The sequence below is a fragment of the Rhinolophus sinicus genome, chromosome 2 (genome assembly GCF_057876585.1).
Source record: "Rhinolophus sinicus isolate RSI-liver-muscle chromosome 2, RSI-T2T, whole genome shotgun sequence".
In the NCBI taxonomy this organism is placed as follows: Eukaryota; Metazoa; Chordata; class Mammalia; order Chiroptera; family Rhinolophidae; genus Rhinolophus; species Rhinolophus sinicus.
In genome coordinates this window covers 102,770,615-102,786,201 of record NC_142502.1, presented here as the reverse complement: position 1 = coordinate 102,786,201, position 15,587 = coordinate 102,770,615, and the positions used below count along the sequence as shown (strand labels likewise).

At 50.4% G+C, this 15,587-nt stretch overlaps 1 protein-coding gene across 1 annotated transcript in view; it reads left to right on the top strand.

Annotated features, from left to right (window-relative positions):
- Positions 1-14,060, top strand: part of RAB44 (RAB44, member RAS oncogene family) — a 31,586-nt gene extending 17,526 nt beyond the window's left edge. The window contains exons 8-14 of the mRNA XM_019738647.3: positions 1,713-1,900; positions 2,442-3,916; positions 8,346-8,427; positions 9,485-9,599; positions 10,625-10,726; positions 12,350-12,426; positions 13,922-14,060. Coding sequence (XP_019594206.3) covers positions 1,713-1,900; positions 2,442-3,916; positions 8,346-8,427; positions 9,485-9,599; positions 10,625-10,726; positions 12,350-12,426; positions 13,922-14,012 — 2,130 coding nt within the window. The 3' untranslated portion in view covers positions 14,013-14,060. The remainder of the gene's footprint in view (positions 1-1,712; positions 1,901-2,441; positions 3,917-8,345; positions 8,428-9,484; positions 9,600-10,624; positions 10,727-12,349; positions 12,427-13,921) is intronic.
- The last annotated feature ends 1,527 nt before the right edge of the window (positions 14,061-15,587 follow it).

Genomic DNA, 15,587 nt, shown 5'->3' with positions numbered 1-15,587 from the left:
GAAGAGCCATGCAAATCTGAGGGAATATCTTTGCTTGTCTTGGCCTTAGCTTCTCCATCTATAAAATGGGAATAGCCAAATCCACTGCATCTCCCAGGCTAAGTATGTCAAGTGAGGTAATAAATGGGACATAATTAGCCTGGGCAAACATAAGGTCTGCACGCTGAAGAGGCTCGGGGATAGGCTGGTGTTCAGCTCTCATCTCAATTATCAGCCGAGTGACCTCGGGCAAGTTTTTAACCTCTCTGAATCTTGGTTTCCTCATCAGAGAGATGGAGATCAGAACTCTTGCCTTAGCAGGCTGCTGTGATGATTAGAGATACTATGTTTGAGGGCTTGAGATGGTACCTGGCACATAGTAGGTGTTTTATACATCACAGTTGATATTGACTCTGAATCTGACCTGGCTTCCTGGTAGAATACCTGCTGCGCTGACACCCCAGCTCTCGCAGCCTATGGTCACTTCCAGTTGGCATCGTGGCTAAGTCTTTGGGTCTGAGACTTTGCCCCACTGTCTCTTCTTTCCTCAACTTCCAAACCACTGACCTTAGTAAAATCGCCATCTATGGTGACCAGGATATCTGTGTCCCTTCAGCACTGGGTACGGTCCCCCACCATTGCTTTGGCTGGACCTATCACCTGGCCTCGCCTTCCCAAAGCGGGTTGATGTCCCAGGCGCCTCTGCAGCAGCTGCTCCTTGGAAACTGAGACAGTCCCCTTCTGCTAAGGGAGAAGTTTGGACTTTCCGCATGGGACAATTTTGTCCTGTCCCCTGTGGATGTGAAGCCTCTCCCCTCAGGCCCTTCATTCCTTCACCCAACAACTATTTAGGGCACACCTACTATGTACCAGGCAGAGTTCTAGGTTCTGAGGAACATGATAGACACAAACCCCTCCCCATGGAGTTATTGTCTAGCCAGGGAGACGGATGATAAACAATATAAGCAAGTAAATATTAGATAATGAAAGTGCCAAGGAGAATAAAATAACTCAGGGCCAGGGGATAGAAGGGTTTTGATAGAAGAGCCAAGGAAGGCCTCACTGAGAGGATGACGTTGGAGTCAAGACCTGAAGGAAGTGAGGTGTGGGCCATGGGATATCGGGGGGAACAGCAGTCCAGGCAGAGGGAACCGTGAGAGCAAAGGCCCTGAGGTGGCCATGAGCTACAAATGTTCAAGGAACAGCAAAGAGACATGTGGGCTAGAACAGAGGGAGGGGAGAGTGGGAGTGGGAGAGGCGGTCGGAGACGTAACAGGGCTGGGTTAGGAGAGTCTGTTAAGGACCCTGGAGGCCATTGTGAGGGCTTTGCTTCCCACTCTGTGGTCAAGTAGCTCTCCATCTCCAAGTCACATGACTTGCTGCTGGATCAGGTGCTCCCTGCAGACCAGATGGGGCTGAGCAGCCATTGCAGAGCTTTGAGCAGAGGACGGTATGGTCCTATTTACGTTTCGGGCCCTTGTGGAGCTGGCAGTTTGTGTTTCTTACACAGTCCCCTCTCTTGTCCCTATCCTAACAATTCAAATGTCTCTCCTGGGTGGGACGTCATGGAGCTAATTAGGTCAAAGGGGGGTAACCACCGCCCCGCCCCCACTCCTGTTTTAAGCTGGCTCTCCAGGATCCTGGAGTCTGTGCTCCACAGTGGCTTTGGGTGGCTGTTTGTTGTCCTGGAGGGCAGCTGGGCTTCTCACGTCCTCACCCTCCACCTCCTACAGCTGGAGACCCAGCTCCACCGCCTCAGCAGCACACACCAGGATGCCAGCTCGGAGAACCAGCAGCTTCGGCAGACCAAGCGTGACCTGGCTGGGCAGCTAGAGGAGGTGCAGGAGCAGCTGCAGGTGACCAGGGGGCACCTGAACGTCGCTAAGGGCCGTGTGTCCTGGCAGATGGAGGAGGAACCAAGGCAAGTGACTGCCATCCCTGGTTTAGCGTGAAGACCAGAGGCTTCCTGGAAGAGGGGAGGGAGGCTCTGAGTTCTCTGAGGCTCTGGTCACCACCCGGAACACACAGCCCCCTCCTTGACGTCATCTCATGGCAATATTTCCTTGCTGAGATTATCATGCCCATTTCTCAGACGAGGAAACTGAGGTACAGAGAAGGGAAAGTCATGTGCTCAAGATAACACAACTGGGATTCACACACACACACACACACACACACACACACACACGCACTCACTCTATTTGTTACAGTTCAGAGAAGTGGGACGGGCCAAAATGGTCAAGGAAGGATTCCTGGAGAAGATGAGGCTTCATATAGGCCTTGAAGGATGGTCAGGATTGGATGAGGGGGAGGAGTGGGGAGTACACGCCAGGTGAGAAGGACTACTGAGCAAAGACTGAGAAGGAGGGCTAGCCGAGAGGTGTGCAACTGACGGTGAGGGACAGGAAGGAGTGACATCTACCTGTCCCTCTCCTGAGCTTGGTTTCCCACACTTTTTCTAGCGTCCCCAGAGCAGGTGAGGAGAAGGCTCCCGACCCTCAGGCAGTTTCCTCTGAGGAGGCTCCCCTGCCAGGACTGTTTGGGGACAACGATGACTGGGACCAGCTCCTGAGCAGCTTCAACAGCCCCCCACACAGAGCCCTGCAGCTCTATTGGAGCCCACCCCCAAGCCCGAGAGCCCCTTCAGGCCCCCAAACACCTCGAGTGGTCAGGCAGATCTCCATCTCAGATCAGCAGTTGCTGTTTGGTCAGGAGCCATCTTCAGATCCAGACGGAGCTCCACCGAGCCCCCCTGGGGTGCTTTCCAGGGCCAAGGAAGGGAAAGGAGAGGACCCAGATGGGCAAGACATCAGGCCAGAGCAGTCTGTCCAGCCTCACGGCCTGGAACCTAAGGAGGAGTCAGGGCCTGGCCCTGAGGTCCACTTTCCCTGGGAACTCCCCGGGGCCCCAACTGGGGAGTCAGGGAGCCTGGTGGCAGCTGCACTCAAAGTGCTTATTCCTTTGGAGGATGGACCACCTCCCCAGGTGACCTCTCCCCCTCCCCAGGCCCCAGCTAGTCCCAGCAAACAGTTCCATGCCTCATATGCAGATGATAAGGACTCCTGGCCTGGGCCTGTCCCAGCCAAGCCACCCAGGCAGAGAGAAACTTTCCATCAGGACCCACACAGTGCTGGCTCTGAGCCAGGACTGGGGTCTCCAGGAGCTGGAGCCTTCACCCCAGGGCTGGCTGAGCCCTCCCAGGATCTGGAGCCTGGAGCCCAGGCTCCCACAGAGGGACCAGAGCAAGGCAAGCCAGGCCCAGATGTTCAGGAGGGTCTTCGTGGGGAGCTGAGAGAAAATCATGGCCAGGTCCTTGGGCCAGATGGGCTGCCTGCCCTCCCCCACCAGAGTCTGGAAGAGGAGCTCAGGGCTGAGGAAAGGAAACAGTTGGGCGGAGGAGGGCAAGGCCTCAGTTCAGAGCAGTCAGTTGAGTCTCAGGGCCTGAAAACTGGGCATTCAGAACACCCCCAGCGAGATTCTCTGCCTGCTCCTCACCCACTTGACACACCACAGGCTCTGGCTGAAGCAGAAGCCCCTGCTTCTGGAAAACTGTCACCTCCAAGGGGCTCTCCTCTGAGAGGGGCTCAGCCTAGGGGTGGAGCAGGGCCCCTGGAGCCCATGCAAACCCTGCCCATCACGGCTGAGCTGGAAACCCAACTGGTGCCTCCACCTACAACTGCTCACACAGAGGGAGACCAAGATGCCCTACAATCCAGGGAGCCACGGGCAGAGAACAGGCCTGAAGACCCAGGAACAGACTCCAGGGAGGCTGGGCTGACCCCATCACCCCCAGGGGACCCCACGGCCAGCCAGCCTCCAGCCGACCCTGATTACATCTTCCACATCATCTTCCTGGGAGACTCGAATGTGGGCAAAACATCCTTCCTGCACCTGCTGCACCAGAACACCTTCGCCACTGGGCTGACAGCTACTGTGGGTAAGAGCCCACTTGGGAGAGGGCAGCGGGGGAGGGAGGGGAAACTCAGGGGCCCTGTCAACGAGCCTGAGCAGGCCCGGAGCAAGCCATCCCTGAAGAAGCTGCAGGTTCTGTCCTGGCCACAGGCCCTGCCTTAGACAGTGTTTTATATGGGCATACACTTACTATTTTACTAATCATGTCTAATTACAGGTAATTTGCTTTTTTCTGCATTGATCTGATTAGCTTATAATGTGCCACATCAACAAAGCACCCTGCAATTTAGATGCCAGTGCTAGTTGATGCTGAAAACAAGCAAGTCTCCACCCACTGGTTGGGTTTGTTCATGACTAGGCCCAGGCCAGCCAGCCAAGCCCTGACAGGAAGTCTCCTTGGGCAAGCTGAATATCTTGCACAGAATGTATTTGTAGAGTGTGGTAGGTTAGGGACCTTGGTGCCTGAGTTCAAATCTCAGTCCTGCCACTTACTAGCCATAGGCACTTGGACAAATGATTTGTCCACTCTCAGCCCCCAAATCTTCATCTGCATAATGGGGACAGCAATAGCGCTGACTTTTTCTTTTTTAATTTTATTGGGGAATATTGGGGAACAGTGTGTTTCTCCAGGGCCCATTAGCTCCAAGTCGTTGTCCTTCAATCTACCGTGTTTCCCCGAAAATAAGACCTAACTGGAAAATAAGCCCTAGCATGATTTTTCAGGATGACATTCCCTGAACATAAGTCCTAATGTGTCTTTTGGAACAAAAATTAGTCTGAGACCCAGTCTTGAAAGCATGATAGTTGTGGAAGGCGCAGCTCAGCTCCAAGTCCAGTCGCCGTTTTCAATCTTTACTTGTTGAGAGTTTGCGCTCTAACAGCTGAGCCATCTGGCCACCCCTAGTGCTGCCTTCTTAGAAGTGGTTGTTGAGGATTAGTTCGGTTAATACATGTCAAGCTCTTAGAATAATATCTGGGCACATACTAAGTGCTAATAAATATTAGTTATTTTTCTTGTTATTATTATCAGTAAATATTTCATAGTGTTGAAATCAGTGGCTCCTGCAAATGAAATGTCCCAAAGCACAAAGCTTCCTCTCCCTAAAAGTATTGGGATATATGGCTGCTTGAACGCTGTGTAGAACCACAGAAAAGCAAGCTCACAGAAATGAAGAGGAAACCCGCTTGGGGACAAAGATGGAGTGACCCACGATTTTGTGTCAGCCAGGGTGCATGCTGACTGGGGACCAGTGCCAGACCAGTGGATACATGACAGCCCCCACACAACTGAGACCCAGGACAAGTTCTCAAACTTTTTTTTGCCTAAGAATCCTCACCTGGGCAGTCAGTTAAAAATGCAGTGTCCTGGGGAGTGGGGAACCCATAGCAGGCCTGGCCTGATGTTGAGTAGAGTCAGGGAGTCTGCTGAGCCACCATTATTAATCCTCTAAGTTACTGGTTACTGACCACTTACAATGTACCTGGCATCTTACATACATGCCTTATTCCTTACAACAGTCTTCCCTATAACCGAGTCTCTCCCCCATTATTATGTAGTAAGATGATTCCAGAAAATTCAATCAAGAAAAACACAGATCACATAATTATAAAAAGACAGAGCAAGCTAGCATGCACGGCTACCATTTCCCTGAAAATAAGACCAAGCCGGACCATCAGCTCTAATGCATCTTTTGGAGCAAAAATGAATATAAGACCCAATATATATTATATTGTATTATATTATATTATATTACACCCGTTCTTATAGTAAAATATAAGACCAGATCTTATATTATAGTAAAATAAGACTGGGTCTTATATTAATTTTTGCTCCAAAATATACATTAGAGCTGATGGTCCCACTAGGTCTTATTTGTGGAGAAACACGGTAGCCAGCCCAGAGTATCTGAGATCCCAAATGTGTGATCCAAATCTGTCTCAGTTCCAACTGAGGTTTGGTGCCCCCTGGTGGCTGTCATCCATCTGCTTACCCATTGCTGGGGATGATTCTGGCTTCCTGAGTCATGAAAATTCCCCCACTCAGTGTCACCCTCCTCCATTTCCATCCCCCTCGCTCAGAAGATAAGACCGATAGCCTGCCTGCATTTGAGAACAGGGCTGGGTGGAGCACCAGACCCAGAGCCAATTGAGTTATATCTGAATGTGTGTTTTTGCTAGGCTTTTCCATATCTATCCCCATTTTTCAGATGAGGAAAACAGAGAATTGAAGACTTGCTTCAATTTCTTGCCCTAGCTGGGCCCCAAAGTTCATACCTGGGGCCACCTGCCTTCCAAGCACATGCACCCAGAAATTTTATTCTCATTTGGGTTCAGCGTTTCCCTCTCTCTGGGGCTGCTCATGTAAAAGAACAGATTCCTTGGGAAGGAGAAAACATTATAGTCCTAACCATTTATGTGGTTACATCGTAATCTGTTTGGGGGGAGAGTGTGAGCACACACACGGGTGGATTGAGGGGGGATTGGAAGGGAGGTAGAAAAGTGGGAGTAATGGAGGAGTGACTCAATGCAGAGAATAATTGTTAAGAGCTGTTCAGTAGATTACACAGGGGGTATTTAAGCAGAGGCTGGATGTTATTACAGGGGTTTGGATTAAATAACCTCAGAGGTTCTTGCAGACCCTGAATTTCCTAAGACCTTCAGGAAAGAGGGCAGTAAAGAGAAGTGGATGTTACAGACAAACTTCTGCTTCACCATTTTGCTGAGGTTACATGTCCTGGGCTGCCACTTCTCCCAGCTTCCTGTGGAGAGTATGATGGTGGGGGGAGGGCAGCTATGGTTTCAGCCACCACCAGGGGCCAGCAGCAGGTGCTCATGGGGGTCGTCACCACAAGAGGCCTTGAGAAAAGTGTCTACCAGCTAAGGCTCATATGAAGAGACACCCTTGTCCTGAGCTGGCCTGGAGCCTGCCGTGGGCTCCGCAGATCCAGGGCTCTGTTAGGAAAATGGATGGGGCAAAGAAGCCCCTCTCCATCATTCCCACTCCACCTGGATTCCTTAGGAAATGGGCGTTGGCATGAGGTGGATCCCAAAGATTCAAAATTTCCCTGGGATGTCACTATTATCGCCATACTTCCAGGGACAGAGAAGGTCTGGAACCACGTCCATGGGCGGGGGGAGGCTGTGAAATTTGAGGGACTGGGGTTCAGGGAGATGAGAATTAAGAATGATAATAAAAATTACCACCTCTCAAGCACTGCGTCACTCCCCCAAACTAGGCTACACCTTGGACGTAAGTCATTTTATCCTCCCAATTAGCCTGCACTGTGAGTCTTTATAAATTGCCACCTGGCAGATGAGGAAGGGAAGCTCAGAGAAGTGAATGACTTGTCTGAGGTCACACAGCCGGTACAGAGGTGGACAACTTACAGCCTGATCAGTCATCTTACAGCCCAATCCAGCGCTCCTTCCACCCCCAAGCTGCCTGTCCACCCCGCCGTCTGGCCGAAGGGGGAAGATGCACGCAATAATTAGGAAATGAAACAATAAGTATTATAAAAATAAAATAATGAAACAGATTTTCCTGAGTAAACTAAGGAATAAACATTGCTGTGCAGTTGGGAAGACACATAAGTTCAAAGACATCAAAACAATGCAAGGAGCCTCACGCTGGCACCACCATTAGGGTGCAGGAGAGCAGTGGGGTCAGTGAACCTCATGGGCTGGGTGGTCAGGGACGGCTTCCTGGAAGACATGGGCCCTTGAATATGGATGGGATTGGGGAGCAGAGGGGAAGCCCAGCAGCTGAAAGTTCCCATCCCCTGGGGCTGGTGTTGGAGACAGGTATATATAAAGTCGGACAATTAAGTTCGTGAACTCATCCTAGAAAAGGTGCTACATACCTCACTGCTGAATATCACTATGGTCCCTTTCGAAGTACTCCCCTTGGGAAGCTGTGCACCAATGCCAGCGCCTAGTCCACCCTTCAAAGCAATTTTGGAACTCTTTTTCTGGAATGGCCATCAGAGCTGTCATCATATCACCCTTGATGTCCTGAATGTCATCAAAATGTCTTCCTTTCAATATTTCCTTTATCTTTGGGTAAAGAAAGAAGCCATTGAGGGCCAGATCAGGTGAGTAAGGAGGCTGTTCCAATACAGTTATTTGTTTACTGGCTAAAAACTCCCTCACAGACAGTGCCATGTGAGCTGGTGCATTGTCGTGATGCAAGAGCCGTGAATTGTTGGCAAAAAGTTCAGGTCATCTAACTTTTTCATACAGGCTTTTCAGCACTTCCAAATAGTAAACTTGGTTAACTGCCCAGTCAGTACAAATTCATAATGAATAATCCCTCTGATATCAAAAAAAGTTAGCAACATCGTTGCAACAAGTTCGCAAACGTAATTGTCAGACTTTGTATTTGGGTAAGCCTTGGCTGGAAGTCCTGGATGGTAACTTGAAAGTAGGCCTAACTCCTCCCTCTTTGTGTGTCCTAGGAGTGGATTTTCAGGTCAAAAACCTGCTGGTGGACAACAAGCGCTATGCGCTCCAGCTCTGGGACACGGCTGGCCAGGAGAGGTAATGGGCACTGCCTACATTAGTGGTGTCAGAGGCCCGGGGTTAGCCTGGGGTGCCAAGGGGTGGATGGCAGCCCGACCTTGAGGAGTTCAACATGGGCAAGAGACTACACAGTGCAAAAGGGGTATCCACCCCTGAAGGCCATAGGAAGTCGGGGAAGGAGGGGTGAGTCCAGGCCAGTGGGGAAGACGGGCAGCAGACCCACAGGCCCCCTCGGTCTGGCAGGGCATCTGTGAGGGCCATCCCCACATGGCCCTCAGGGACAACGACACAATCGCCTGTCCTTCTGACAACACTAGACTTCCACTTTCCAATTAGGCAGTGTGATCAAAACTTAAAAGGCACTTCTTCTTTGACCCAGCCATTCCACTTCTAGAACTTCATTCTTCTGATAAACTTATACATAACTATAATATCAACGGGACTGAGAATGTTCACAGCAGCGTTTATATTATGAAACCTTGGAGACAACCTAAACGTCATCAAAAATGGACCAGAATCATAAGTCAGGGTCTGTCAACACACTTGAATATCAGGAAGCCACAAAAAAGACTGAGGATCCTCTTTTTGTTAAATAGGGAAATAGAAAGTTTATTGACTGGAAAAAGCAAAGTATAGATTGCTGAATATGAATGAGTACAGTGAGTGTTTTACACTTTGCTTGTGTAAAACAGGGGACAAAGGTTTGGTGTTATATATGTGTATAGATAAGTGTACGTGCATAAAATACCTCCGGAAAAATATTTAAGAAACTGGTAACCCTGGTTGCCTCTGGGGAGGGGGACGGGCTGGCTGCAGATGGGGGTGGGGTTGGGGGTGGCAGACTTTTCACTGGGTGCCCTTTTGTACCTTTTGAAATTTAAGCCATGAGAACTGTTACCTATTCAACAATAACTCCGCTGTAAGAAGGAAAGCATATGTGCATTCTCTTTGGGAAACAATTAGAAGCAGGGAAGTTTAATTCACCCACTTTGTAGGTGGAATGGCTGAGGATTAAGGAGGGAGGCCAGGGCTTGGGTCAGCCCACCAGGCCTGGCCTCACCCACTCTCTGGGCAGGTACCACAGCATGACACGGCAGCTGCTCCGCAAGGCTGATGGAGTGGTGCTCATGTATGATGTCACCTCCCAGGAGAGCTTTGTCCACGTACGCTACTGGCTAGACTGTCTCCAGGTGAGCAGATGGTTGCTGGAGCTGGCCCCAGTTTTTGAAGTCCAGAGGGAAATTGTATCCTGCCCACTTCCCCTTTTCTCCCAGGATTACAAATGATACAACATACATATAGGTGACACAGCCCACTGAGGGCATGTGGCTGGATGGGCTGGGAGTGAGTAGTCCAAAGGAACCACAACCACACAGTACAGCCTCCAAAACAAACTACTTCCTTTATCCTATGAACATTTCTTTCCTACATACAGCAGCTCTGTGATGTCTTCTTAACACCTGGGGAATAATGCAATTCTTCTCCACACATCTCTAGTTCTTTCTCCCATGTACTCAATTGATATATATATATATGCTACAATTCTGCAGCATATACTAGTACAGCAGAGGGATATAAAGTAAGACATGTTTTCTTCTTCCTAGAAATTTCTAGTCTAGTCAAAGAGTTGCAAAAGAAGTAGGGAGCTGGGCTCTGGGGTCAGACAGGACCCAACTACCCCACCCCAACTCTGTGACCTTGGACAAGCGACTTAGCCTCTCTGAACTTCCATTTCTCAACTTCTCTCATAGAGGAGTTGTGAGGGTTAACTGGTATGCTTGCTTTCAGCACAGCACCTGGTATACAGTAAGCACTCAGCAAACAGAAACTATTATTATTGTTATCCATGAAACAATTAGGAAATGAGCCAAGGCATCCTGTGTCATCAAGCACTGGGCTGCTCAGCACAGTTAGGAAGAGAGGGGCATGGGCAGGAGCAATCCATGAAGGCTTCCTGGAGGAGGTACCTTTGAGGTTGGCCTTGGAAAGTGGGTGACATGCTTGCAGGCAGATAGGAGGGGCAGTCTCACTGCAGATGGAGGGGAAAGTGTCAAGGTGGGAAGGGTGTGGCGTGAGTGTGACATGGAAAGGTGGACGTGTGTGGGAAGAAGAGGCCCACTGCCAGCTTCCTGGAGGGCAGGACCAAATCCACCCAGGGCCTGGCATACAGCAGGCATTCAATATGTGTGGCTGAAGAAATGTGTTCTGTGTGCAGGACTCAGGATCCGACGGAGTGGTCATTCTTCTCCTGGGAAACAAGATGGACTGTGATGAGGAGCGGCAGGTGTCCACTCAGGCTGGGCAGCAACTGGCCCAGGTGAGCACCTGGGTGTTGGCCCCTCCTCCCGCCTGGACTGGGCAGAGCCCTCCCTGGAGGGTAGCGAATAGGTCACCCTGGCCTGAGCAACCAAGAAAGGCCCATGGACCGTTTCTACCCCTGCCCGGCCAAAGGCCAGGTCAGAGCGGACAGAAGCCTGACCACCTCTGCCTTCCACCCACCCCAGCTTTAGATCCAAACATGGGGCTGTAATGGTGGGGGTCATATTGAACCTCACTGCTGAATTAGCAGATCCCCACCCAGTGTCCTGACCTACATAAAAAATACCTTCAGAGTAAAAAGGTTTAAAAGCTTCACTTAAAATTCCCAATCAAATCTTAATTTTATCTCTGGTCTCTAATTAACATAACATTCCTTCTAATTTATTCTATCTTAAGACTCAAATTCTTCCCCAGGAAGATTACATCAAAAGCCCCATGACCAGACAGTAGATACTATTTATTTATGACTAAAATTTGACCACATTCCAGAAAATTGGGAGAATAATAAGGGGGGGGAAAAAAAGAACCACTCCTTGCCCCACCTCTGACATAACCCCTCTTGGCATTTCCACACTATATTTCTTTCCCATTTCTCCTCTCATTTCTCATTCTTGTGAGGTCATTGCTGTGGTGCCTGGTTGGCAGGAATTCTTTTTCCTCTTAAAAGTAGTAGCTCATCTCTTTGACATAGTAATTCCTCCTCTAGCAACGTATCCTAAAGAAACAGAAATAGTAACCCCTAAGAGAATAATGTAATGGCTACTTGTGTACAATGTATAATCAAACAAGTTTATATGAGGATGTTCTTTTTTGTTGTTCTTTTTTTTTCTTTCTTTTTTTTCTTCTTTTTCATTTTTCTTTTATGAGGCTGTTCTTTACAGTAGTGTTTGTATGGACAAACACTGGACAGCAGCTGGTGATTAAATTCTGGAGGTTCGTGGGAGAGGTTAGGATTTGCCATGAAGAGTCCTGTCCTGGTAAAATATTTAAGGGCGTGGAGGAAGTGCTTGCAATATAATGTGAAGTCAGAAAAGCAGCTGCAAATCTGGGTACAGCTTAGGTTGACCCCTATAAGATTGCCGATACTTGTTTGGCGCCTACCAAAACAGCAACTTCATATGGCTTAATCTAACAGTATAATTTAGGTGATCCCCTTGCCACTTAATAAAAGAGTTATATAAAACAGAATGGAAATATATACTCAAACACTAACAGGAGTGGTTTATATTTAGTACTTTTTTATGCTGTATTTTCCAAAATTTCCCCCAATTAAATATTTTTGAAATTAAAAAAAGAAAAAAACATAACTAATGGTTTAAAAATCTCAAGGACATTTTTCAAGTTGGGACCAAAACTTCTCACTGTCACTCTGAAGGCTGTGGAATGTTTCCAGGATGTCATCTTTGGCACCTTGGTCAGCCAGGGTGGAAGGGCAGTGGGCAGAGGCGTGAGTCTGGGGGCCAGGGGCCACATGGAGATGGGGTTGCCTCACCCATTGGGGTTGGCGTAGGGACCCACTGGTGGGACTCTGTCTGCCGGCCAGGCCCATGGTGGTGGGGCTGCTGCCGGACTCCAGTGGTCTCCCCCAAGGCACCGATACCCCTGTCTTTCTGGCCCGCAGGAGCTTGGGGTCTCCTTTGCAGAGTGCAGTGCCACCCTGGGGCACAACATCCTGGAGCCCATCGTGAACCTGGCCCGGTGAGTGCCCCCTGCCACTTCCCACCCACAATCACCTGAGCAGCCTTCCGCTGACTCAGGTGGGAAGGGAAAGCCCATTCCAGGAAGCGCCTAGGAAACCACAGGGCTCGCCAGTCTGGGGAAGGAGAGCGCTGTGTGGACAGTTTCCTGACTCCAGTTCTGCCAGTCCCATAGTCCCATGCGCTGCATCACCTCCCAAAAGCCACGTCCCCTCTCTGAGCCTCAGTCATCTCATCTGTAAAGTGCAGTGGGAGAGCGAGAGTCACTGTCCAGCTCCCAACCCTCTAGTGACTTCCACTGGATTTAGAACAAAATCCAAATGTCTTACAATGTCCCGCATTGTCTCCTGTGTCCTCTGCCTTGTCCCTGCCTGCACACGTGCGCGCGCTCCCTCCCTCCCACTCTCCCTCCCTCCCTCCCTCAGTCACTCACTCACTGAGCTTTAGCCCCTCAGAGGGGCCCTTTCTGACCCTTTCCCCTCCCACCACGATTCTGTGCTCTGTTTGCCTCCTTCAAAGCCCCTCTGGACAAATTGGAATTACACACGCATTTGTGTTTTCTTGTTTCCTCTGCCTCTTCCTTCCCTTGGCTACAGCTCCAGGAGGGTGGGACCATGTCTGTTTTGCTCGTCCCCTCTCCCCACCGCTGGGCCTGGAAAATACTGGGTGCTCAGTAAATGAATGAAATGAGTAAGGGGGGAAGGTATCAGACCAGGTGGTCTCTAAGCTCTGCTGACAAAGCAACTAGAGTGAGCCTGCGAAGCTGCTGCAGCAAATAACTGCTCAATGGCTTCCCTTCTGCTTTAGGACCAAAGCTCCTTCCAGGCCCACAGAACCTTGAAACCTGCTGCCTCCAAGCCTTCTTTCTGACCATTCTATTCAGTCAGTCCTTAGGTTCGGTGGGACACCCAAGCTCTCTCTGCCCAGAATGCACCCCCCTTTTCTGCTAGCAAACCCTTGTGCACGGCTCATGTCAGCCCCAACATTGCCTCCTTCCTCCCTAAGCCCTCCAGGACCTGGCCTACAGTCCCTCTGGGTGCTTCCCATTCCTGGGAACTGACGTTTCCTCTCTGCCTCCCTCACTGCTCAAGGCACGATTCCGATTCCCCAATTCCGACAGTGAAGCCTTAAGTCGTTTCTCTAGACTTCTTTCTTTAAAGAGTCTCCGCCCGCACCCCAAGGCTTATGTGCTCAGCCTTGGGGTGGGGATGGCTTCGCTGTCCTATGATGGCTTCGCATCATAATCAACGTCCCTTGCACAGTACCCAGCACACAGTAGGCAGGAAAGAATGCCAGAAAAAAGACAGAAAGACAAAGTCTCCATGGCCCCATTTTTCTGGTACTAGGTGGAATGTAGGGCAGGGGCAGGGCAGGTGGGAGAGAGGAAACCCTGGGGGTGCAGCCCCGTGCCCCGCCCCCCAGCTTCACCCCTGGGCCCCTCCCTGCTGCCCCTGGCAGGTGAGAGAGAGGACTGATGCCTGGGTGTGTTCCTGCAGGTCTCTCAAGATACAAGAAGATCACCTGAAGGGCTCACTGGTGGAGGTGGCCCCGGAGAAGTCACCGAAGAAAGCTGGCTGCTGCTCCTGACACCTGGCCTGGCTGGGGTGGGACAGCCAAGCCCCTGGGTTTCCTGTCCCTCAGCTCCTGTCCCACCTGCCTGGACACAGCAATGACAGAGAGGGCCAGCTCGGAAGTTCAGGAGAACACTCCTCAGGTCAGGACTCAGATCCCAGGGCAGGGGCTGCACTGACACTGCTCTTTGTTCCCCGAAGAAGGATTTTGCTGAGCAAGTAAGTCTTGGGGTGGGGGTGGGGACTCTTTAAAGAAAGGAGAAGTCTAGAGAGACAACTTAAGGGAAATACACCACAATATCAGCCACACATGTCTGGGTGGTGAAATTGTAGGGTGACTGTGGGAGGGGTGTTTTTTTCCTTTTTATTCATATTTGTATTTTCAGACCTTCTACAATGACTGGATAGTCCTGTATGATCAGAGATAAACATAAATGTTGGGATGGAGGGAGAGAAACTTTTCAAAAAGCTTGCTTTGGTGCTGATTACTAATTGCTCTCGCCTGTTAATTACCAAGTACTCTGCTCATTAAAGCAGTCCCACTGTTGCATGCCGGGCAAAGCCGGTGAACTTTGTCTCATTCACTGCAGCTGTTTGCAGGCACAGGCGCAAGAATCCGATTCCTGGGGAAGAGAAATGTTCTGATGCCCTGACAGGCCCCGCTCCCCGGCTCCCTTTCCCGAAGATCTGCCTCTAAGGGGTCACATGCAGGGAGCTCACCCCCTGCCCCGATGCTGTGGTGTCCCCTGGTGCAGCCCTCTGGCCTGAGGTGTTGGTCTCTGTGTGCAGCTGGGATGTGACAGGTGGGGGTCTGGGGAACAGCCGGGAAAACTGGATCCCATCACTCATGGGCTCCTCTTGGAGCTTTTGTGAGAGTTCCCAGAGTTGTGCAACATTCATCTCCCAAAAGGTGGTTGCACATTATATAACCCCAGGCTGGGGTTTTCAGTGCCCTTGGGGAGCTTGTTTTGAGAGACTCAGAGAGACAGCCTATCGGTGTTGGATATCTCCCGTCATCTGTTTGCTGCAAATGTCGTCTGTGTCATCTGACTGGTAACCACAACCATGCTCACCGCGTACCGCGGTCCAGGGTGTGCAGGGCACTGAGTTCGGTGCTTTGCCATCATTTGGGTGAATTCCTCAGCTGAGTCAGAGGAAACCACAGTGCCATAGAGAGACAGGCAAAGGCACCTCAAGAAACAGAGGTGCAGAGGGAAAGAATGAAGGAGAAAGAGGGAGGGCAGGAGATGGAGAACGGAGCCTTCCTACTCATTTAATCAAAGTCTGCGCTCTGGGCCCCTACCCGTCTACTCATTTCTAAAACGGATGCCTCCGCAGCAGTAAGCTCTCTGTCACTTAGAGACATACGACCAGAAGCCAGGTGACACTTGGCAAGAGGTGAGATGCAGACGAGTCGCATCAGAGACCACCAAAGTTTGGGTCAGATGTCCTTGGTGGACCCCTTTCAACCTCTAGACTATACGCAGGAGGATTCCCATGATCCAGCCCATTCTGTTGCTGGCCCCCCACTGATTCTCTCTTACTCCCAGTGTCTTCTTCCTTTCTGGGTCTTCTCTGTTGGCCCACAAGC